We start from the raw sequence: 25,875 nt of genomic DNA on the forward strand, positions 1-25,875 counted from the left end.
TTGGGGCCAAGTTGACAGGATATGGGACCTTGATGGGGTCTCCTGCCTGAATGCCTGAATGCCTGAATGCCTCGCCCAACAACAGGTACTCCTCCGTATGCGCCTGCCTCAAGAGTAATTGATGGCACAAACACGTCAACAACTGCAATTGCAACTGCAGAGGAAAGTAGTGGGAAAATTTCAAGGAAATTAATGTGTAAATGTATTTCTAATGCCAACTGCTAAGGAAAACACTAATCCAAGGTCAGTAATTGCAAAACTTGGTGGAAAGGGTGCCTGCCCAAGGCCACAAAAGCCACAAAACTCTTCGAGAATTAACAGGAAACGGGGCAAACACCTGTAGGGCCAGAAAATGGACAAAATTCGAATGGAAAATAAATTGCATTGAGGCGGTGACGAGAAAGCTGGGAAAGCGAGCACCAAAAAAGGCGTAAAATGCCAAAATATGCAATGCAAAAGCACAGGAAATGGGATCTTTTCGTGACCTTTGCGGGCTGTGGTGCTTCCTGGTAAAAGGTAAACATTAGCAGATATCCTCACAGAAAGTCCAGTCTACTGGACATCCTCTTGATGGACTTTTTCCTTCGTAATTCAATTTGGAGTATTTCGAACCCAGAGCATTTCCATTTCGATTACCATTTCCATGCATTTCCTGTGGCTGTCTCATAAAATTCTTGAAATTCTTCAGGAAACACGTGCCACTCCCGCACACACACACACACTCATCTGGTGGCAGCACAAATTTATAGACTAGAAATTTTGCAATAAAAAGGTCTCTCGCGTCGCGTTGGACAACAAACTGAATGTTTCTGAGGAGGACAGGTCCCGCCCTCAATCGGCGAACATTTAATAAAAGTCGGGGCACACGGGCATACAGCAGGGGGAGTGACAGGCGAGTGAAGAGATGGAAGAGATGGTTAAATTAATTGAAATCAACATTGATTAATGTGGGATAAGGAACAGAACCAGAGACCAGCGAAGCCAAAGAAAGGCGGCGGCCCTGGGCCATCGGATGGACCTCCGGACCGCTTCGCAACACGCAACGTTCGGTCCGTGGCACTGACGCTGACACTGCCACAAGTTCCCCGTCTTTCGTTGCACTTTAATTAGACCGCAGAACGAACGTAAATTGCAGTATCGCGGGACCCCACGGCTCCCACCTCCCGCCACCCCACCGGAAGGGAGGTTCGAACGGTTTTTTTATGGGAAAGTGATGAGATACTGGGGACTAGGGAACACGCGGCCCAGGTTTTTTACCAGGCATTTACTTTGTCTCACAGCGAAAGCAACAAGTCATCCTGCCGCATGCCGCACGCCCCATGCCGCCTACTCGCCACCGTCTTTCAATCAGTCCACCCACCAGACAATCAATGGGTTCTCTGCGAACAATTTGCGTCAGTGGCAGAAATGGGAAGAATATATAGACTGTGGAAAACGGGGTAAATGGAAAACACGGACTGTGTTCGTGCAAGCGACAAGCCTGCGAATAGGACCCTGTTAAGGTAACAGAGAACACACCACACTTTCAGTGATTACAGTCTGAATGAAAACTCAGGAGGAGCATTGTGATCCAGCCGATGAGACCTCGGTCCAAGGTCCCCCCCTGGGAGGCTCAGCCGTTGATTAACTCCCGCGTGGGCATTCCGCATTTCGCAATAAACAAATAAATCATTATTTACAATGCATATATACAATATTTAACGATCTGCACTCGTTCAATGCGTTCAATGACTTGACGGGTCGCGAGGCGACAGTTAAACAAACAGAAATCAGAAGTGCGGACAGATGCAAGTGCCCCTGCAACGTAGACCATATGCCACAAACAGAAACCGCTCTCACCCGATCTCATTCTCTGTCTCTCTGGGCTGTGTCTTGCTGCAATCAGGAAATCAGTGTAGAAGGTGCTTTGGCTTAACTTTCGACATTATGACCATTTGCAGCAGCAGCAGCAACCCGATATGGCCGCCTGCCCCTGCCCCTGCCCCAGTCACTTCTTTGCCGCTCAAGGCATAAATTCGCTTAATAATTCAATTGATTAAGCCATATTCTCATACATTTTATGCCCTTGTGGCTCCATCCAGAGGGTGGAAGGGGGCGACAGAAAGTTGTTGCACTTTCAAAAGATTCTCCAGCGGGTTTTTGTCAAGGTAAACCAAAGGTATTTTTTGTAGATATTTAAATGATTTACAATCCAATGAAATTCACATTTTTAATAAAGAAATAACCTGCTCTGCTCTGCTCTGTGCTGCTGCTGCCACTGTTATAGCTCTGGTTATGGTATCTAACGATCTACCAGCTCCACTCTCCTTGGGATACCACTCTCCTGCTGCTACTAGTAGTAGATTATGTAGTAGATTCCAATTATTATATCTTGTGGCTAAAAACCCGTTTCGGCTTCGTTTCGGTTTCGTTTCTGTGGCTAGTGTTTCGATGAAATTGTGCTTCAATCGTGGGATGAGTGTAGCAAAGTGGCCAAGTGGCAAAATTCCCGCTAAATGGCCAAATGAGTTGGTCAATATTTGTGCACTTTGAACCGCAGCTTCCGAGAGAATGAGAGATAGAGAGGGGGGGGGCACAGGAATGTTGGTGTGAGTCAGGAGATGTTGGTCTGCCAGAAACAGGTACGGCGAAGCCTGAAGCCGAAAGGCGTTGCTGGATCTTTTGAGTGACGGCAACACGCAGCACACAGATACATGCACCTACATAGATGCCATCTTTGGGCTTGAAGCTGAAGCTGAAGCTGAGGCTGAGGCTGAGGCTGACTCTCGTTTGGGGCAACATGCCGCCGCATAGCATAATTGATGGCACAGGCAGCATACACGCTTAAAAGGAAACTTGCTGCTCGCTGCGGCACAAATGTGTCCCAAAAAAGGCGTTGTCATCGTTGTTGTGTTGTTGTTGTTGTTGTTGCTGTTGTCATTGTTTGTGGCTGTTGCAACACATTGCAAGAATCGACATCAACATTTCGCTGGAAAAGGTCTGCCTCCTGCTGCTGCTGCATCATGTGGCATCATTAAAATCAACTCAGATTCTTGCCAAAATGTCAAAGATTTTTCATTTCCTCTCCCTTTCTCTCTCTCCCTCTCTCTCTGACGGGCCCCTGCTGCTGCTGCTGCTGGGGGGGGCTCAACAAACTGCCGTTAGCTGCCACACACTCCCCGAAAATAAATAAATCGAAGCAGAATGGTTTTTATATACATATTTGTTTTTGTTTCTGTTGTTTTCTGCTGCCTTCTGCTGCAATCAAAAGCGCGCGTCGAAGCACGAAAATGTGATAATTAATACAAAACACAGAAAACAGAAAGCAGAAAAAACACAACCCGAAAACAGAGGAAAACCCGGAGGGGAAAAATGGAACGAAGGCAATGAATCTGGGTCAAATCCAATTGCTTTTTATATTTTGTTTTTGTTTATAATTCTTTTGTGCAGCAGCCGCGGCGGCAGTCGCCCTTTTTCACATTACGCGAGACCTTAGAATATATCCAACAAATTGTTCTCCCTCACTGCCCCTCCCTCCCCCACTCCCACTCCCACTCCCTCTCCCTAGAATCTTGAATCTCGAAGCTGTACATTTATTTATGCACTTCCACCGGACGTTTTTATGCCCTGCAATGACCTGTGGGGTATGTCCGCCGAGGGAAGCCGCATGCAACCTTCCCTTCTGGAACCACATTAATCCAGGAGATTGGAATACATATTTGTATATTTTTATAGATAATGGAATGATCGAATAACAGAGCACCCTGTGAGTGCTGGGTATCGGCTGGTCGGTGCCACTCGGCTCTCTGCTTCGTATTTGTTTTCTTCGAAATTCTCTCGGATTTATTGCACTTTTATTCATTCTCTCTCTCCCTCCCACTCCCCTGGCTCGCGCGGAGCCATTTAAAACCGTTAGCCGAAAGCCAAGGCGAACGAAAATCTGCATGCAAGAGTGTCAGCGTGTGAGTGTGTGTGTGGTTGTGTGTGTGTGTGTGTGTGGGTGTGAATCTATTTCTGCTAATGGCTGGACGTCCGGCTGTCCCATTCTCGCCCCTCCCCTACCCATCCTTTTCTTGGTTGCACTTCCCCAGTGAAGTGCCCCTTGCCGCTTGCCGCTTGCCACAGATAAAGCGGAAAACTTTCCACAAGAACACACACACACACACACACACCCACAAACACACACAGAGAATAACAGTAACCGATTGTGCAATTCCGATAATGCATTATTCTTTTTTCTTTATTTTTTTTGTCAGCAGTCACTTCATGAATGATATGTTGTATGCCACACGTACATACATACATACATACATACATACATACATACATACATATGTATCTACAGTCTGTATTGTTACTTAAAGAACACTCTATCCTTTGATAAATCTATCGACAAATATTTGCGAAGAGAGAGTTAGAAATATAAACGGGAAAATCACATTGGTTGTTGCATTCGAAAGATTTGATTCTCACTACCATATACCATATGTACATATGATAGTAGATCCTATCGATATCCTAGTACCACATCATATTATATGCGGCAGCGAGAGAGAGAGAAAAGGAGAGAAATTTGATTGATTCTTGGATTCCTTCCTTTAAACATCTGTATTGCCATTTTCCTCTTTTCTTTCTTAGGTTTTCATGAGTTTGTTCCCCACAAATTTATCCAGGGACTTCACCTAAGCAGATAGATAGCATCATCAGGCGCTGCCACCTCTCTTGGCCCTTGCTGGCATGAATCATTGTCATTCGTAGCCCAAAAAATTGTGCAACCACGAGTGTATTCACATTCGCATTCGCATTCGCATTCGTGATGACTGAGATTGCTGTCCGCGTATCCGCGTGGGCGCTGGCGCTGGCGCTGGCGTACGGCGGGACATACAGGAAGAGAGCAAGAGAGGGCTAATGTGCATGCAGACCCAGTCTCAGTCGCCGTCTCTGTCTCCAGTTCCCGTGTGCAGACTGTCAAAATGTTGCATGCACAACAAATGTCTCATATTTGAGTACGCGACACCATAATGATGGGGATACCGAAAGTGCATAAAACAGCGAGAAGAGATGGCGAGAGAGAGAGAGAGGAAAATCAGCATAAATGCATCAATCATACGCTGCGTGGGTTGCCCAGACGATGCCACTCCACGATTCCTCTCCTGTCCCCCTTTCTTTTTTTGTTTGCTGCCACAATGACATTAAAAATCAATCAATGGCACTTACAAATTAATGAAATATACTATAAATACAACAAGCAACAATAATGATAATGAGAACGCGAGCCTGTCTGGGATTTTGCTGGGGGCTTATCTGGGGCTGTCCGCTGAGTGTTTTCTCTGGGGTTTGTGGAAATGCTGCTGCTGTTATCAGCTTTTAATTAAGAATATGAATCGTGTACATAAACAAACGACAATACTTCCTATTTACTTCGATTTGCTGGTTTAGATGAAACCAGCACGTTTCCATGGAGATACCACGTGCCCCACGGGGTATACACGTCACACAGGGAACGTGCTGACCGCCACAAATCTAGGGAAATCTCTCCATCTCTCTGCCACTTACAGGATAATAGCCGTCTCGATTTCATCTGGTTTTTACCTGCTTTTTGTGGCACTATTCATTGGTATTCGCGGCGGGGTTTTTGTGCATTCCGCGCACTCTTTTGGCCAATGCAAATTGGGAATTATTTGTTCTTGTGCTCGGCTCGAAAATATTTCCGCTCTTTGAATTTCAATGCGTGGCAACAACAGCGGCACAGCGGCACACACAATTCCAGGTACGACTACTGGCTGGTTTTTCATTTTGCTGCCACTGCAGCTGCCGCTAAAAAGGATGCAGGATTTTTCTATGGCCCAATGCAGTTGCCTACGTGACACAATTAAAAAAATAAATAGAAAATAAAACTCCACTTTATCCATACACTTTCCAGGGAGCCGGAGGAAGGAAGGGTATCGTGATTATTGTCATGGCTCTGGCACAAAAAACACTCTGAATCACAATCCAAATATAGTCGCCATATGGCTAAGCGATGGGATCTGCAAGGGTATCTAACGCTTCGCCCACCTGTGCCACCTGTGCCACCTGTGCCACCACTGCCACATCGTCGCTTGTTTTGTATGGAAAGCGAAATTTAATAAAAATTAAAATACAAAAAATAAAAAGCTCTTCTGACGACAGGTAAAAGCATGCATCCTGTTGCATGGCTGACCAGAAAGGTCCTTTGATTAAAGTTGTTGTTGAAAAGTGGTTTACCCTTTTGAAAAATGCTCTAATTAGGAAAAGGGTTGTCCGAATAATGGACATTAAATTGGAGTTTTATAACCAAAAATAAAAAGAGCATAATTTCCTAGAGAATATAAATAAGATTATACAAAATTATGTATAATCCTATGAATATTTATTTATGTTTCTTGCCAAAAAAATCAAATTGTTTGCTTGAGTAGAAATACCACGAAAGATGAGTCAAGGATATTGTTAATTTTATTAATAATTATGTTAATCATATGCTAAATGTTAAACAAAAGCCAAATCGTACTAAATTATTAGTCACAAATTGGTAGCTGGGGGGGTTTTGGGATTTCCTGCTCTCCAATCGAATCCGAGTCTCATTAACGCATGTGGCACACACACACACACACACACACACAGTTGTGTGTCAAGCGGCATTTGTCACTGGGATAAACAGATAAACAGATTGTCATTATTTGTACACCTCTGGCTGACTGACAGACAAATTACTTGTGCCTTAAAATAATGCTAATTTATTCGAAAGCAAACAGTCAGCACTCTCCCAACGGAAATATCTTTTATTGTAATTGATAATCACGTTAATGTGCTACTCAATTTATTAACGCCTTACACCCGTACTGCTGCCCCTGTCCCAGCCCCTGTCTCTGTTGCAACAGTGAATCAGCAGCATTTTGAGTTAATTAATAACAGCACATTTAATCTGTTCCAAGTCTCGGGGAGCTGCCACTCTTTTCCTGTCTCTGATTATGGCATATGGAGTTGACATTTATACGAATAACTACACGATCAGATCTCTCTCTGGAGTCTCCCTCTCTCTTCCCACTTTATGACTGTCCGCCTGGTGCATTCAACTGGCGCTCCAAGAACTGTCGCATGAGCCCTATTTAAGAGGCATGCTCTTACGAATTGTGTTTTTGAGTGCTGCCCATAAAACCGATCGAATTGGAACTTCTGCCTGGCTCCGCCTACCAGGAAGCCATAAAACAATCAACGAAATTTCACTCGAATGCGGCATCAACTGCATTAATTGCATTCCCAAAGAGATGGAGGCGGAGGCGAAGGAGGAGGAGGGATGTGAGGGAATTATGGAGGAACTGAGGAACTGCCGTCGATTCTGACACTTTTGTAGGCCCCCTGACAATGGAGCCATTAAATATGAGTAATGCGGGGAATGTTTACGAATAATTTCAATACTGTTTATGGTTTTCCTTTTTTGGGTAAATGGGAACGGGATTGGGATTGACCGGCAGGCACACTCCTCTCCGAGATGTCTCTGAATAATAGTCTCTTAAATTCAAAGAACTTTTTGATAATCTCTCTATAAAAATATCAACATTAAAGAATACATTTCACACTTCCACAAAGATTACATTCAACAGAATTTTATGAGCATTGATAAGAATGCAAACACGGTGAAGTGTTGGAATAAATAATTTCAAGATTTTGAATCTTTTTTCAACAGAAAAAATATATGTACTCGAATATATAATTACTTTGTTTTCCAATAAAAAGACCAAAGAATTCCTTATTAATAGCTTCGATCATCAAAAGTTCTCTGAAAGAGGAATAGCATCCACCTGTTCAACCGCTTCCATTCCATCTGAGATCTGGCGGAGATCCTCCCACGCACACAGCAATCAACAATAATTGATGTATGCATAAGTACAAAATACAAAATATAAAAGTTTGGCTGCCCACAAAAGTCTGTTGATGACAAGACGACTTCCTTGTGGAGTTTCCTGCTCCATTTCCATTTCCATTCCCATTTCCATTTCCATGAGTTTTGCCAATTAGAATTTTGCGAAAACTTGAAAGCAAATTTGCAACAGTTTGTTAGGGCACCCCCCCTGCCCCTCCGCTGTCCTGTGGCAGTGTCTCAGTGTCAGTGGCAGCAAGACATACATATAGAACTGAAGTGCGTGTGGATATGCAAATGTGTATTTTATGGTCGACTCGTGTGGGCAGAGACAGAGAGAGAGAGAGATAAAGCTAACTTCACTTTCTAGTACAGTATTTTCCGGACAACTTCCGCTGGGGCATGCAGCAATGCCGTGACCCTGCTGCACCCCGCAACGTCTTACGCGCCCCGGCCCTCTTGTCTTTTGCCACTCGTTTTCATCATTTCATTTGATTACACGCCACTCATAAGCGCGACAGCGACTGTGACTGTCACTGCGACTGCCAGTGCGTGAGTGTATGCGGACAATTCGTTGGCAGTGTGTGTGTGTGTGTGTGTATTGGTGCGTTTATTGAACCGAGAGGCTACGGCGCATACGGCAGCGCCTAGCTGGCGACGGCGACACATAGCCGCCAGACGTTGTGTTCTCAGTTTCACTCTCTTTTTTCGCTCTCTCTATACATACATACGCCTCCTCCATACAATGCTCCATATATGTCGCTGCATATACCCGGTATGTATGTATGTGTGTGCGCTGCATATACCCCTCTTTATATGCCACATATGTACATATGTTTGCACATTGAAGCGGCGGCTGGGACATCCATCCATTGGCTTCGATGTCCTTACTAAATAAACAATATGCGGGCACCAGACGGAGGAGGTCGAGCTCTCCCTAGCATTTCTCCCGCTTTCTTTACATCTTTTTATTCTCTGCCTTCCAATTACCATTTTCGCACTTTAATAAATGCCAACTTTCGAACCGACTGCCTCGAATACGTAAACAGTAGTTCCACATCCTGTCCGCCCAGGCCTCTGTCTGGTGCCCCTGCTGCTGACTCATCGGCGAGGAGTTCAACGTCCTGGCGCGCCTTTAAGAACTTGCCCCGGCGACTCCTTGGCAGGCAGTCAGGCAGGCAGGCAGGCAGGAACGGGCGAGCGAAAGAAAGAAAGGAAGGAAAATCCAAGAATAAATTGCTCATATTTTGTTATTTTGATTAAAAAGGCGCCCGCGCTCATTAACTCTATCCACACACAAGAGCTCAAGCAAATGTCCTATCGTGGAGCCACATGCTCGTGCATCGAGGGCCACTGGGATGCAGGCCCCGCCGAAACAATAAGCGTGCATTGTGCTTGGGGATGGGGGCCTCCACACACTCGCCACCAGACTGGGGATCGGACGGTAGGGGCTGGATCGGATAGGGGGTCTGGCCCTCATTTCTTGCACCAAATGAGTGCACACACAGCGGACAGTGCGTTACAGTGGCGAAGTACCACTGGTCCTACAGCGAAAGATGTGCATTTGCTGTACAAAATTCCCATAAGTAAACGGTCAGCACAACCAGGAGCAAATTGGTATTTTTTTTTTGGATTAAATACCGAAAAATAGCCACAACGAATAATTTGTGCAACATTTTTGGGAGCCTTACACTTCCGACACGCACTGTACGTGGCATGTATAGACCATTTTGGGATTTTGGGGTCAGGCCTATGAGAGGCCGCTGAGGCAGAAGCAGAAGCAGTCGGTGGGGGCACGGCGTCCGCCGCCTTTGGATTCGCCTTATCTTGATGGTGTGCAACCGCTCTGCTCGGAATATGCATATGTACATTCCGTATACGGACACGAGGGAGAGCGCGGAATGAATGAATGTCTGCCACTGCAACTGCAACTGCAACTGCCACTGGATGTGCCACTGCCACTGCCACCGCAACTGCAATTGCAGCACCAATGAGCATTTGCCTGCTCGCTGTTGCATTCTCAGCTGTTGTGTGGCTGCTGTTGTTTCTCCTGACCTCCGGCTGCAGGCACTCCTCTCCCTCTCTTTCGCTCTCTCTCTCTCTATCTCTCTCTTGAGTTGGGGAATTTAATTTTGGTTTATTTTCCATGCAGATCCATAATCGTCAATTATTTATGTGACTGCACTGCGGCGATTGCAGCCACGACAATGGTTGATTTTTATTAAGTTTTCCACATTCGGAATAAATATTGAATGTTTTTGCATTGATTGGGAATTGTGTCAAATGTTATTACAGCCACTCATCATTCATACACCAATTGAATGGTTTCGTTTAAGCTTTATTAAAATGGGTTTTTATCCGAAAGAGAACGCTCTATGGGAAGTGGAACAAGTTCTTAAGTTTCGACTGGATCCCCTCCGTACTCGTACAGGAAACACAATCCACTTGAGGTCCACTGCCCACACTCACCATAAGATCCTCGGAAATGACGCTCTTCGGCTTGCCGGCCCGCCCGCTCTGCAACTCCATGTGGTCTGCGGTGGGCGGGTGATGCTGCTTCTGCTGCTTCTCTCCTACATGCTTATGATGCTCGTGCGGCAGATCCTGGATGGCATTTGTCTGTGCAACAAAGAGAGCCAGCAGCAGCAGGCCACCGACACATGTGGAACACATTTCTTTGTCGTTTTGTTTTGTTATCTCTTTTATTTTGTTGAAACAAAAACGTTTCACTTTACTTCACTAAATATGAGATTCACTCGCTTTTCGGAGCCCTTTTTTCGGACTGGAATTAGTTTCGGTGTTGGACTGACGATTCGTAATTGGAAATTGAACTTTTGCCACTTTTTTGTTTGTTAATTTTTCGTTTGGACGCGACCGCGAGGGTTGACACACGCGCAGTGGCACCGGCGCCAGTGGCAGAAACAGCTGCAGAAGCAACAACGGAAGCAGAAACTAAGCGCAGTGGCAGTGGCAGAGACTACAAGGGTGGGGGGTATGCTTTGTTTTGTTTCGTGTTTCTTCCTCTTTCGGGTTTGTTGTGGCCAAGTTCTGCGTCTTGGACCCGCGAGTGTTCTGTTTGCTCCTCTCCAGCTGTTCTTTCCTTTTGTTCCGTTCCTGGAGCTCGTCTCGTTCCTCAGCTCTCTCTGCTTCTCTGTCCTTAACTCCCGCTCCTCTTTTACATATGACGCACACAATGCGTGCCTTTGGGAGGGGGCAGCGTGGAAGGAGAACCGGGGGTGCCTTGCTGGTGGCCGCCCTATTAGGAGTGTTACTGGTGGCTGGTGGCTGGTGTGGCGTCGCGTGGTGGGGAGCCTTGTATGTGTTGGAATAATGGATTAAATTTAAACTTTGAAAATACACACGAGACGACGCACTATTAAATACACATTAGCTTATGCTATTCCATTCCTCCTTTCTATTGCCACAAAAACAACAACAACACAATTAATTTGGCACGCGACGCATTTACAAAGGAGGAGGAAGCCTTTGTTGTTCTTAGCCAGCCCCGTTCCGTTTCGTTCCGATCCGATCCCGATGCGGATTCCAGTGCCGAAACCCACTCGCTCTCACACACGCACAACACACGCACACGTTGACGGATGGCTTTTGTTTCCCTCACAAAAGACGATAAGTAGGCGGCGGCACTCACTGCAGCGAGAACAACGACAACATACGCCTCTCTTTCGATGCGTCTTTATTCGTGTTTCGGTATAGGTTTATTATTCCTGCCCTGCATTTAATGTAAGTCTTATGTATATCAAAATCGCGTTTAAAATATTTATTTCGCGTTACAGTGCGGCGGGTACCGCTCCGCGCAAACCGTCGGGAAAGAGTGACTGTGACTCTTGACTGGAAACAACGCCGCTGGTTCGGCTGCCTGCCTGACGGCCCCCACTCTTTCTCAATTAATCGAGCGGAGAGACAGAGTCGGCAAGAGAGAAAGAGAGAGCGTTGGAGATCAGAGACCACAGCCCACAGACCAGAGAGCATGCTGTAATGCGCTGATTAACTAAGGATAAGGCAAAACTCTTAGTGCAACTGTTGGGACTCTCTCTCTCTCTCTCTTACTCTCTCGATGTGGGTGTAGGTGTACCAGGTGTGGACTTCCCGCTCTCGCTCTGCGTGTGATCTGTTTCTCTGCCTGCACTGAACTCAAATAAGAGACTATCTGGAGGAAGTCCTCACCTCAATTTAACACGCCCTGGGTGATTTTCAAACCCACTTGGAAGTCCGTAGCGGTGCGAGTCTTAACACGTTTATGCTAAGACCTGGCGCCACTTGTGGATTGCACAATGAACAGAGGCCGGAGCCTGGAGCCCGGAGCCGGGAGCCCGGAGCCCGAAGCACAAAGCAGATGATGGCCAATTTTGATCGCCCTGCTGCTGCGGGTTAGTAATGATAATAATAATAATAATGATTGATTTGACAGTTCTTTGAATGGCCGAATAAAGCGTGTGGCGATGTACATATGAGATAATGCCCAAAAAGAAGTCGGCAAGCGAACGCCAAAAGAGGATTCCAGTTGACTGGAAAGGCAGTTCTCTATCTATCTCTCTCGCACCACAAGGCGTAGGTAATTGAAAATCGTATACACTGAGGAAAAAGTTACATTGTAACTCTCAAGATATCAACTTTGTCAGCTCGAAAATATTCTCCTATAATATCCAGTTGATCTTCAAATATGAATACCATTTGTTGAGTATTAACTTACCGTGAATTCAAAATGATGAATGATTTTTTCAGATGTACCGTGTAGCAGTTGGATTTATGAATGAAACGACAAACCTGTTAATTGTCGACTCATCGTCACATACGTATTTCGTACTACTTACTCACACCACAATCCAATCGTTTGGGGAAACCCAATAAATAATTCATAAATATTCGATCAATATAACCTCCGTAAGCGTCTGCATATGGATATGTACATATATTTCTATATGTTTAAAATTTGATGATCATGATCAATGCCCATTTAAATTCAATTTGTTACCACTTAATCATAGCCAATCTAGAAGAGATACACGTTGATCTACTCGAACTTCAATGTATTGATGATTCGATCATAAATGTATGCATGTATAGTCCCATTTGTGTACAGTGCGTTCCATATCGGAACTTAGTTCTGTGAAACCCTTAAGAAGATGTCTTTGAATCAGATGTCTTTAATGATATACATATCTAGCGATAAACACCACAATCTTAATATCATTTTAGATAACATCTATGCCTCTGAAACGCACTGTCTCTTCAGAGAAGTATCCGAAGCTGTTTGCCGGCAATTTCTGTAGTTCTGTAGACGGAGGTCTTGGGTTCAAGCGCTAATTGAACACGAAATTGAATGCAAAACGGATTTTACGTATGTGTAGCTCGCTCTGCAGTTGACCCACAAAATGAGAACCAAAATAAATAAGTGACACATGGTCGAGCCCTGGGAAATACATTTGTACATACATACGTAGCCGTGCTCACTACGAGTACTATGTTATCAATGTATTATCAGATCAGTCACCTCCCAAATTATTACTCAATGGACGGTGCGTTGCGCAACTTTAGCCGGAAATCGATACACCCGATGCATCAGAACTGTCCCAGAACTGTTGGTCTTTGGCTGCCAGGGTCAGGATCGTACTCTCTATCGTACCATTTCCTGCCTGGCGAAGTGGCATGCAGATACGGTATAGGCGCCCCAGCATTATAAGTGGAAGGTTAGTAACTTTCGGAGTCAATGACTCAGTGGGGCGGATATCTTGTTTATTGCATTTCTCGACAAGTGCACACAAAACAGATAAATATATATATGTGTACATATATATAAATATATATTTGTACCCCTATCTTATAGTTACAGAACGGGCCTCGCCAACCCCGAACAGGCCTCGATTCTTCAGTTCGTGACATATATCATTTATGGCAAAGTGTCGTATGGTAATGCCTCCGGGGCATATGCATCTTCTGACAGCCAGTCCGGCTGTCTGCCTGGCTGCCTGGCTGCCTGGCGGGCTTTCTGCGTGGGTGGGTGGCACGGACGTCTGACCGATATGGCGAAACGTTGTGTGTTTTCGATGTCATATGTGTAAGTAGTTCCTGCGGATGGAGTCCGTTGTGCAAGCAAAATAGTGTTTATGACTCAATTGAAACCCCGCTCACCCGCCCGATCTAAAATGGAAGTGGTAGCATGTACATACTCCACCGAATGGGGTGGTACACGCGATTAACATACTACCGTTTTCCAAGTGCGCAAAATCGAACACGTTCCCCCGGTGACAGACAGACAACAGGCAGGAAATCAAAGAAATTACTAATTCTGTTGTAAAAAAGACAGAGACTTTCTCGCATGACGCACACGTTCGCCGTCTTTATAGCCGAAATTCATGATTGCACACAAATATGGACGAGCATGTTGCTTTATAGAGGGCATAGAGATGGCTCTGGACAGGAAATGCCAAACCAATTGACCTTCCATTCCCTTTCCCATTTAAAGTGATCCCCAGTGCATCCGAAAGTGTCATGTTTGAACATGTGATTTGTCCCACTGTGCCCGATGCGGCGCCGTCTTTCCGAGTATCCGAGTAATTAATTAAAATATGCATTTAATGCACTCTGTCACAACAATTGCTCCCATGTCCATCTGCTCCGATGCATCGTGCATTGCACTCGCCTTGCCTTGCCTTGCCTTGCCTTGCCTTGCCTTGCCGTGTGTCCCTGTCCATGTCAGAGAGAGAGGCTTTCCTTGGCTGATTCTGATTCCGATTTTCCGCTCAACATGTTAATTAATCAAATTCGGCTCGTTATCGCACGGAAAGTGTCTCACGGCCGAGTGACAATTTATTGAATGCAATACATTTCAAAGGAAAACAAACCATTAATTTAAAGCAAATTAAAATTCCATATCCGATTTGCATGAGAAATTGCCAGAAATGTCTGTATGATAGCATATTTTGGATATTAGCCAAACAGGTTGCCCGAAGACAAAAGACTGCCATCCCCCCCGATTCTTGGTCGAATTTTCAATGCTCTTCCTTGGAATACAACAGATTCTACCACCAATGCCCTTGCCATTAGCTGTGTGTTCAGTTTGACGACCACTCAAGATAATCTCACGCCTCGACACTTTCGAAATTCGTTTGGAAATTTATAGCTCCTCTGCTCGCACACATTTCGCGATCTTTCTCACCTGAGAGAAGCGGAGAGCAGAGCGGCTCTATGGCTGGGTGCTTTCCCCAGCGCTCGCGCGGCGTTTCGTTCCCCATTCCCCATGAGTCAACAGCCTTTGGGTTAGTGGCTGATCATCATCCAAAACGCTGACGCACATAAAAAAATCAGAGAATTTTTTACCCAAGTATCTGCTGCTGGTAGTGGTTCATCACAATACGCAGAAGCCACTGGCCAGTCCCCAACAACAAAGAACGACATTCAACAAACTACATGAAAGTGGATCATGCAAATACGTATCTGTGCTGCACTGGCCGCAATATACCATAAAGAAAAGAAAAGCGGGTATTACGTTAATGAAATTTCCATATAGCAATCCAAGTTCAGTTTATCTTAAATCCAAAGAATTGAAGGAGTCATAGGGCTCTCTAGAAGTCTTCAGAGTCTAAAATTGCATATCCTGTCAGGGGTCCGAGGCTGTTGTGAATGTGAAGGTTTTTCCTATGAGACCTATATATACGATATTGCAGCATTACGGGCTGTTTTTTTAGCGGCACTATGATGTGGGTAGAGGAATCAAAGTCTGTCGAAGTCGAACCACTAATAAACTAACAGTTCAAAAGTCGTAAGCAGACTTTAACACTCTTGCCATGGTTTAATGTAACTTAATTTCACTTAAGCCACAAATTCTGCTTAAGATCATAATAATTTTCATTATCAAATTTAGTTTCCAGCCAAAGGTTGAGCCCAAAACTTTGATTATGCTGTCCGGAACAGACTCCCAGCCAACAGGGAGGAGAGGAGATACTGAATCGTCTTGGCAGTTCGTCCACGTGCCACGTTCCTGCTCACGCATTTTGCCTGTTTGTTTCATTAAGAGCATAATTTGAGCAACTTTCGCCCCAAAAGCCGCAGCAGCAGCAGAAGACCAAGGCGAAGACGAAGGGAAGGAGGCATAACTTTGGCTATACTTCAGCTGCATTGCGTGTAATATTTAATTATAAGAAGCCACCCAGCGCCATCCATCCATCCAGGCAGGCAGGCAGTCAGGCAGCATCCAGGAACCAGGAACCGTCGTCCTGCAAGTTGCAGCGCAACTTTACGGCACTTGCCAATTGCACTTCAGTGGCAGCCTCCTTCCATAAACGTCCTGAGAGAGAGAGAGGGCATAAAATATTTAATTGTGTCACGTAACTTTCTGCCAAACTGACGGCAAGGGTACGGATAGTACGGGTAAGGGTATATACAGTATGCATTACAATTCGGCTGTTGTGGGAGTGGCATGGGAAATGAGATTACAAATGTCAAGTGTTGCACGAAATGTATATTCCCATCGAATCAGCATCGCTGCTCCATTTACCATATGAAATATACAGCTTTATTCATTTCACTTTTCTCCTCTTCGAATACAATGATGTAATTTAATTAGTTGTTACGTTCATATACAAAAAAAAATATATATATCTCGATTTGTATGAGAGAAAAATGTGTATAAGTGAAATTCACTCATTGCTACATTTTTCCCCCCAATTTCCGTTTCGTACAGATGCCAAATTTCAAAATACTCTTAAATAAAATCCTTCTTTCGTTCAGTTTCAGTTTCAGTTTTTCCATCTTTATAACTATGCTGAGCAGAGAGTTTCTTCAGTTTTCCCCATTAAGTGGTGTGTATTTTTGCTTTAAGTCGAGTCTTTGTATTTATCGTATGTTTGCGAATTCTTTTGCCGTTCCTTAGAGGATGCACACGCACATAATATTTATATATATATATATATAGGTAATTTATAGATCTTCTCCGGTTTGCTCTTGTAATTCCTCTCCGTTTTCCTCCTTCTTTTCGTTTGATGGTGTGCTTGTGAAATAAACCAACATTAAAATGCACATAGGCTACACGAATTGCTTGTTGTTTTGCTTTGCTTTTGTTTAGGGACGCCAGGCCTCGTTAACGGGAGTAAATAATAGAAATAATTTACGTTATAAATTAAAATTATATGTGGGGTGGTTCGACAGCTACTATGAGGGCCGGAACATCTTAGGGCAGGGTGTAGCGGACATAGGGCACCTCCACATCCTCGCCATCGACATCGTTGCAGCAGATCTCAAAGACCAGGGAGCGCTCGTGGGACTCGATGCGGCGCTTGGAGACACGGCGCACCACCTCGGACATGGGCAGCGGCAGGCGTTCCGAGCACTTGGCCTTGGGCATAAAGAAGGAATACAGCATGGAGACGCCCTGCGACAGCATGGTGATCTTCAGTTTTTCCTTCTCCTCGAAGTAGTTGAGGAACTCCTGCAGCGTCAACTCGCCGGTGACCTCGAAGCGATCCCACAGCGTCCACTCGTTGCCGTAGTACGACAGCTTGGCGGCGGGCAGCGGCTCCGAAAAGGCCATGAATGGCAGTGCCAAATTAACGAATGCATTCTTGAAGCTGGGCAAATCGGAGTGGCCGCCAATCAGTTTGATCACCTCGAGCACAGCGAGGCCGGACAGCACCGATGTTGTGGTGGCAATGGCCGGTATTATCTTGCCGGCAATCAGCTTCGACTTGTGACGATCGGCCGGTGGGATTTTGTAGTTTGAGGCACGCAGATTCGAGCAGGCGACAATGAAGTCCATGTGCAAGTTATTGTCGTCGTCCTTCTCGAACTCCAGCGGTGTGATCTTCGATTGCTTTTCGGCCTTCTTCAGCAGATCCGTTATGATCTTGTCCACACGATCCTGATCGACCTCATTGTCGTCATAGTGATTGGCCGAGGCGGCAGCGGCTGCCTCATTGGTCTCAATCTTTACACCAGAGCGTGGCACAAACACTGGCACCTAAACGAAAACAAATCAAATACATATGAGTATTGGGGGAATGTGCCTGGTTGGATATCCTTCATTTAGCTTACGTGAACTTTCTTCACCAGCTCAGCAATGGCTTGGCGATCGCGCACTTGATCCAAGCCATAGACCTCGGCACGCAGATTGGCTGCGGCATAGATAAAATCCAAGTGCATCGAATCGTTTACGTCGAAGACAAGGGGATCGGGACAGCGCTTGGGCCCGGACCAGAAAGGCTGGCCACTGGAGGTGACCTGATCGGGTGGGAAGTTGAAGAGCAGTTGTTTGATCTGATTCGCGTACTGGTCCTCCCAGTAGAGGCGGGCCCACTCCACGCAATCCGCAAAGCTCTTGGGCTTGTCATCAATGAGGGCTTTCTGCAAACGAAAAAGAGATGATTCGGATTAGAATTAGGATCAAAATCCATTACAAAGTAATCCCCCATGTCTAACTCACCTTGATAGAGTCGAGAATCTCCAGGGGCTGAATGCCGGGCAGCTTAATGATGCGCTCGGTGAACTGCGGATCAGCAATGTACTGGGCCGCATTCTCGGCGGACTGCTTGAAGACGCCCTCGAAGGCGTCGCGGGCCCACTGGAGCGTATGCTCGATGGCATTCGGGAAGTTCTTCAGCGTGCAGATGGGTATGCTCTTCTCGGGCGGATCCTGCGAGGAGCTGTACGACTCTGTGGCAAATGGCACGATCACTTGGACATTGCCCATGGTGCCGAGTGTGCCGGTCTCGACCAGCGGTATGCGATTGAAGATGCATTTGCGGTCCATGTAAATGCGGGCATCCACATTGTCCAGGGCATTGGCCACGCCGTGCAACTTGCCAAAGAAGCTCTCGGAGAAGACCTTCTCCGTCTCGGCGCCCACGCGCAGCTCATATGCGGTGACCTTCACGTCGGGATTCATACGCTTAATGGCCGCCGCGGCTGTGAGTGCTTTGGGCTTCTGCACGTCATGCGGACGGAACAGGAACTGGCGATTCAGATTCGATTTCTCTATGAGATCCATGTCGGTGACGAAAATCTGTCCCTTGCCAACGCCCAGGCCGAGCATGCCAAAGTTCTTCAGCAGCTCACAACCAATGGCGCCGGCTCCGACAATGAACCACTTGGCGTCGGCCAGCTGCTCCTGGAACTTGCGTCCAAAGATGGCAATCTGTGCATCATACCGGGAGCCCAGAGGCTGGGCATCGGCCTCGGTAACGCCAGCAACCGGCAGGCATTCCAATGCATCGTAGTAGAGCCACTGATAGATGGGCGTGAACTTGCCGCTGCAAGCCTTGAGCACTTCCTGGGCCACAATCCCGCCAACTGCCGCATCCATGGGGCACGTGTTGCCCGCACAGATCTTGGCGAACTGCAGCACCAGCTTCTCGTCCACGTCGCTCTTGATCTCCTTGCAGAACTGCAGGAAGCAGTTGGCATCCGCCTCGTTCCAGGGACGCGGCAGAGCGCCGTCGTTGACCTTCTGGTAGACGGAGAGGGCATTGAAGGCCACGTGCAGGGTGGCTGGGGATTCCAGTTTGGCAAAGTCCGAGATCAGGAACTCTGGCTCTTTGCTGGCCTGCTCCAGGGACTTGAAGCTAATCGACTTGGGCATCTTCACCTGGGTGGCCACGCCTCCGCTCTTGTATTCTCCATAGCTGCTGGTGTCGCCGATGCTGAAGGTGTAGGGTCCCAGGACGGTTATCTTGATCGGTTGGCAGCCGTTCAACTGCTGCATGCCCTGGACCTCGGAGAAGGTTACATAGTCGCCGTCGTTGAAGCCGTGACGGGTCTCATCCAGGCAGGTCACCACTCCCTGGGCATCGTGTGTGATGCTGGCGATCATGGTCGACACTGGCTGGGCGCCATCCTGGTCGTAGATGGTGAACGACTCGCCAAAGTCACAGAACACCTTGGCGAACAGGCCCCGGGTGTCGGCTATGATCAGGGCAATGCCATTCTCGTGGGCAAACTTGCCAATTCTCTCCTGCTCGGCTGTGTCCGAATTGGTGAGCACCACAACGCGGAACTGCCGCAGAAACTCCTCGGTTAGGGGTCCAGTGTGGGACACGGTACGCACATAGCTATTCAGCTCCGCCAGCTGTGCGCACGAGGCCTCGGCACGGTTCTTGCCAATGTCCGCCTCTGACAAGTAGAACTGCGAGGACAAGTCATTGGGCTGTATTGAAGAAAATTTCGCATTAGTTGGAGCATTTTTATGGTGAAATTGAAAAAGAACAGAAGGTGGAGGAGCACACGCGGTGGAGAAGGTGGACAGGGACAGGACAGGAAGGTGACTAAGCCTTGAATGAACTGCACACAAAAGTAAAATTTTTGTCCAGTTCTCAAGTAAAACAAAAGCGAATGTCGACACAAAACGGAATGCAAGAACATTTGCAGCGCCAGTCGTGTGTGTGTGCGTGTGCCATAGAGTTGTCCCGCTCGCACACTTTTCGCTTGGCGCAGACATTTTGACGCAAATAGACAAAAAAGAAGAAAAAAAATTACACAAATATATTTTTCGCTTACTAATGTAAGTGAAAAGAAACAGAAGAACACTATAACCTAACCTAATTCCTAGTTGGAGCACTGCTTGCCTCCGCTGGAGGAGCACTTTTCAATGAAAACTGCACAAAGGAAGGATTCTGGGAAATAATTATGAATCATGCAGCGTTTTTCGTCTAGGGAAGGCAGCGGAGGGGTTGGCCATGGCTTTTCCCGCGCACTCTAAAGGCCAAATATCGATTTTCTATGCTGTTCTCTGCGCCCCCCGCTCGTTCAGCATTTTGCATTGAGACTTACCCCACAAGTTGCTGTGTCATGGAGGGTGATCGATTTCACACCGCCCAAGATCACATTCTTGGCCGTCTCCAGACCCAGGCCGCCAAGCCCGGAGAGGAGTATATCGGAGTTGGCCATGCGGCGCATTGCATCGTGTCCAAGAACATATAGCTGGCGCGAGTACAGAGACTCATCGATATCTCCACCGGCGGCGGCGGCGTTGGAGTTGCTAGCAGCCATACTACCTCCTGCTGTAGGCCGATTACTGTTACTGTTGCTGGGGGTGGTGTTGTTGCTGTTATTGCTGGAACTGACGTTGGAGTTGTTGGTGGAGCTGACTGTGCGGGCCGCGGCTGCTGCTGCTGCTGAGGAAGCTACGATGTCGTTGTTTTCCACACAATTCTTACTCTCCTTCTGACTGCCACTACTTTCTTTCTGAACTGCTGACGATGTACTGACGTCGTCGGCTCTGCCGGTTTCGTTTGCACACTTCGCCATCGTATTCACAACACATGTGTCAGAGGTAGACGACGATACACACAATTCCAGCTGCTGCTCTGTTGTTGTCTCGCTCTTGTTTGAAATGTCAACGGCGCCTGCTGCTTTGTCGTGATTTTCGTAGTTGTTGTTGCCGCTGCTCGATGCTCGCCCGGCACCATCGGCAGAAGCCTTTCCCTCAACTCTTCGCTTTTTGCACAATGGGGCATCCGAGCTGCTGCTGGATGCCGAATCGGCCATCAATTGGTCACCAATCGATGACATTTCTGCTGCCCGGGTTTATGCTTTCGTCCAAAATGCTTGCCCAAAACCAAAACCTCGTTCCGTCTGATGCGGTTTTGTCTCTTTTGCACTACTCGCACGCTCACACAAACACACACGCAGCACAACACAGGCCCAGGCACGCACACACGCGCGACCTCAAGAAGTTCGAGACGTCTGTTGTACGAATTCCTTTGTATTTACTACTCTTTCGACGACACGCTGTCCTCCTAGCTTCTAATCTCTTCTATGTCCGTTTAAAAGCCAATAATTCACAATTGATCAGAACAAAAATCATGGAAATTGCAAAATTCGCGATCAGTGTGACCGTGGATTTATCGATAAAATATACCTCAGAAATATACCAAAATATACAGTCTCATTTTATAAATATACCGTAAATATACTGACGAATCCAAGTTCTTTTTACATATTCCTCGATTTTGATATTCCGTTGAATATTACTATATATATAGCACAATTAGCCATGCCCACATAATTTTATACGATTAATAAATCAATTTTCTACAAGATTGGATAGTTTTTAATCCTTGTTTTTATTGTATTTTGGCTAAAAAAGGGTTAAACGAAATAGTTCAACAAAAAATCAGTCGCAATGTTGCTGGTATTCGAAGACATGATGCGTGTATAGGCCTTTGTACACCCTATTTCGCTAATTTTATATGTAGATCAAACGTGATTTATAAAGAAATTTTCTCAAATTGATATTCCTTAGACATATTAAAGTACATTATTAGTATCTTGTGTATATTTATCTCGATCCTGATACCTACGGAGTCTTCGATGACAAGCATATTCTTAATTCTATAACATCCATTCCCCCAGGGTATGTGTGCATGGAATTAGCAACATGTTTGTGTTTGGAATGAGACTCATTGTTGCAAAAGCGAAACTGCGGCGAATCGGGTATTGCCTATATTTCAAGCTATAGATGCCCACTTAGCTTTATCCCATAGATAAATGCATTTTCTACAAGATTGCTTCTTTTAATTGCTTGTAAGTATTTTATTTTGACCAAAAAACGGTTTTCAAGTAAATGTTGCTGCAACAGTGTGTATGGAATGTGCAACATTGTGTATGGAACGAGACTCATTGTTGCTAAAGCGAACTGCGGCGAACTGCGGCGAATTAAAAAAAAACGACCAATTCCTCATATTCTTTGTTCCGTTGAATAATACTACCTATATGGAACATTTAGCCATGCCCACTCAATTTTGTACGATTGATGAACCAATTCTATACATGATTGGCCTATTCGAAATACTTGCATTTATTGGATTTTTATATAACATTGAAAATTAAATTAATAGATTGATGAAATTTACAAAAATACCACTGGAGCGCGGCGAAAACCAGTATTTCTACAGTATGACCCTCAGAACAGCACCAAAATATACGGTCTCATTTGAAAAATATACCGAGTGGTGCGCGCCAAATCGAACTTTTTTGAATGTGAGCGACAAGGATTTAAATGTTTTCAACCGGGCCTTTATCTATGCCCACATAATTTTATCCAATTAATAAATCTATTTTCTACCTGACTGGCTTATTTTGAATACTCCACTTTGATTGCTTTTGCCTCAATTTTTGGTTCCTCAACAACAATATAGCGTGTCGTATGATGAAAAACATAACTTAGCCCGCTTAAGACCCCTTTATTTAAATAATTCAACCACTTGAGGTAAACGGCGGAAAATATTAACGACTGTATATCACATTGAGGATTCATGCCGTTTTTCCATTTTGAACTTAAAAAGATCCCGATATCTTTCATCTGAAGTGCGCTAAAATGATTAAATTTTCATTATATTCGGTGGGGGCCGAAACAGCATCCACAGTCGCGAACACAGTTGCCAAGGATGTCCAGGACACCCAGCTATGTACACAAAGCATTATGTCTAGCAGCGTCTTCTGCACCACACACTGGTCAAAGGGTCCAACTGCACTCTGGCTATAGCATTAACCCACCGGGGAATCTGTTTGGTGTTGTTGTTTCTCGGGGAATCCCCATTGGTCGGACAGCACAAGATGTTTGACGCGATCATATCGTTGATGTTCATCTCGAGCCACTCCACAGGTTTGACGAACTGTTTCTCACATACAAGCTGAGGATGTCAATGGCATTCAAGAACTCCTGGCAAAGGCATAGCCCTGTCGCGTTATGCCAGCCCCCAAGCCATGCAGCAGGACCTGTTTGTTTTCTGTACTCTGTTTTCGTGCCAACTTTCTAGACCTTGTCGGTATGTCCGACAGCCCGACCAATGTGAACGAAAAATCAACAATAGGGAAGATTCAAATGCGAAAGAATATTCATTTCACGGTGCGCAACATGATCGGTAAAACTGTTGTTTTTCGGATCCTGAAAGAGAACCCAAAATCATATGGCGAGTTTTAAGCGAATCTGATGAATTTTTCACCACCCATATTGCTATTTTGAAGTCAGAAAAAAAACCTGACATGTTGACCTGGTACATATCTGGTCTTGACGGACGGACGGACAGACAGAAGTGGCTCTATCGACTTGGCTATTGATGCTGATCAAGATATATAGACTTTATGAGTTCGGAAACGCTTCCTTCTAGGCGTTACACACATCCATTTTCAGCAAAAATCTAATATACCCCAGTAATCATTTTGAGTATCGGTTATAAAAATGAAATATAAAAGAAAATAGTAGGGTCCTCAATATTTTAGCTTGAAGGACTAATGAAAAGCATTGAATTATACATACAAAATATACATGTAATCATTTTGAGTATCGGTTATAAAAATAGAATATAAAATAAAATAGTAGGCTCCTCAACATTTTTCCTTGAAGGACTAATGAAAAGCATTGATTTATACATCAAGAATATGTTAAAGTGTATGGTAATACACCTCTTGGTTCATGAGATATTCAATTTAACTTTTATTCATAGAAGAAGTTTTTCCGACAAAAATATGAATTTTAGTGTATTTCCAAGTTGCCATAAAATATTTCCTCACATTGTTTTATTTAGCTAAAATATAAGTTTATAACTCTTATTGGACATCAGATTTGCATAAAGAACTACACATGTAGCTTTAATACCATTTTGCTAAATCCGGATAACAATTATTCTCTTGCCCTTGTCCATTAACATTATAAACATACTAGAAGTGCTACATTTAAATAACATTTGTTTAAAAAAACATAAGAACATGATATTAATGCATATATTATAAACTTCTTTCTTCTGAGAGATGGAGCATTCATGAAAGGGTGAAATATACTTTAACCACCGCACGGTTGATGCCGTAGGCCAGAAAGTGCAACTCGATCAAGTAATCGCCCTCGGGAAATGTCAGTGTTTTTGAGAATCGGTTATTAATCTGCTCGATGGTAAGCTTATCCACTATTAGATCATGCTGTAGAATATATATAAATATTTGCATCATCAAAAAATCATCTCTTTACTTACATCGTAGGGACATGAATGATTCATATTTGAAAAATCTTTGAAGATCTCATAAAAATAACTTACGACGGGGAATGATTTTGGACGTTTAAGGAAATTGCAGCCATTCACAGTGAAATTGTAAAGGAAAGGTTTATATCCACTAAATCGCTTGTACAGTCCAAGTTTTGTCTGAAATGCAAAAAAATTAAAACAAAATTCGCTCAGCTTACCTTTACATCCATACCGAGAATTTGGTAATGGGAACTTGAAACAGATTGACTTTCAGCGATAGATATTTGTAGCTCCGGTTCACAGACTTCAGATAACAATATTCAAAATCGGAGAACTCCTTGTCCAAAGAATTGCACTTTACGTTCGTGAACTCCACTCGACAAGCGATCTACGAGGTGTTGGTAATTGGTCATACAAATAGTTTCCACTTGTGTTAATTTATCCTTACCTCTACGACAAAATGGGATATGACCAGGAGGTACACCAACACATTGAGGGTGGAACACATCACGCACATGAAGCCACGACGACTAAGTTCGATGTAATGCTTTTTTATATACCAATACTATTTTTATAGAAAACTTATTCTTCTTATATTCAATGGTCATTTAAAATCAGATTTTTGTTCAGGTCTACTGATCAAGGGTTATCTCTGGATATCAGCTTTGCATAGAGAGCTCACTGGCTTTAATACCATTTTGCTGAATCGAGATAGCAAGCAATTTCTGCCATGGTCCATTGACACTTTAAACAAAAAAACAGCTCCCTCAAATAACGTTTCAAATTTATAGGGTGTTTGAAAAAAACCCTTATTTTCGGACAGATTGTATATAAAATTTTAAAATGCACTTCTAACAGTGCGGTATTACAGGAGTATTACTCCAGCTTTTGTAGTTTCTGAGAACTAGGCGTCAAACAAGATTGACGGGCGAACGAACAGACAGACATGGCTCAATCGACTCGGCTATTGATGCTGATCAAGAATATATAGACTTTATGAGTTCGGAAATACTTCCTCCATCCATTTTCCGAAAAAATCGAATATACCCC

General features: G+C 44.9%; 3 protein-coding genes and 1 long non-coding RNA gene across 4 annotated transcripts in view; 1 reads left to right on the forward strand and 3 right to left on the reverse strand.

The window, feature by feature from the left end:
- Mmp2 (Matrix metalloproteinase 2) overlaps window positions 1-11,711 on the reverse strand; it is a 74,859-nt gene extending 63,148 nt beyond the window's left edge. Inside the window, exon 1 of the mRNA XM_002138731.4 lies at window positions 10,328-11,711. Coding sequence (XP_002138767.3) covers window positions 10,328-10,531 — 204 coding nt within the window. The 5' untranslated portion in view covers window positions 10,532-11,711. The remainder of the gene's footprint in view (window positions 1-10,327) is intronic.
- A 1,357-nt stretch (window positions 11,712-13,068) lies between these two features.
- On the forward strand, window positions 13,069-16,779 carry LOC26533217 (uncharacterized). The gene is made up of 2 exons (XR_001452345.2): window positions 13,069-13,934; window positions 15,741-16,779. It is a non-coding gene; the product is annotated as an uncharacterized lncRNA (long non-coding RNA).
- On the reverse strand, window positions 16,369-21,723 carry Uba1 (ubiquitin-like activating enzyme 1). The gene is made up of 4 exons (XM_001361545.5): window positions 20,636-21,723; window positions 18,294-20,012; window positions 17,906-18,214; window positions 16,369-17,831 (listed from the first exon to the last, which is right to left on the reverse strand). Exons 1-4 carry the CDS (start codon window positions 21,374-21,376, stop codon window positions 17,046-17,048), a joined length of 3,555 nt encoding a protein of 1,184 aa, XP_001361582.2. The 5' UTR covers window positions 21,377-21,723; the 3' UTR covers window positions 16,369-17,045.
- Window positions 21,724-24,624: 2,901 nt separating this feature from the next.
- Window positions 24,625-25,625, reverse strand: LOC6898794 (uncharacterized). The gene is made up of 4 exons (XM_033378395.1): window positions 25,274-25,625; window positions 25,058-25,213; window positions 24,835-25,002; window positions 24,625-24,781 (listed from the first exon to the last, which is right to left on the reverse strand). The coding sequence occupies exons 1-4, from the start codon at window positions 25,340-25,342 to the stop codon at window positions 24,626-24,628; spliced, it is 549 nt and encodes a 182-aa protein (XP_033234286.1). The 5' UTR covers window positions 25,343-25,625; the 3' UTR covers window position 24,625.
- Between the last annotated feature and the right edge of the window lie 250 nt (window positions 25,626-25,875).

This window comes from Drosophila pseudoobscura, chromosome 3 (assembly GCF_009870125.1).
Source record: "Drosophila pseudoobscura strain MV-25-SWS-2005 chromosome 3, UCI_Dpse_MV25, whole genome shotgun sequence".
NCBI classification, from domain to species: domain Eukaryota; kingdom Metazoa; phylum Arthropoda; class Insecta; order Diptera; family Drosophilidae; genus Drosophila; species Drosophila pseudoobscura.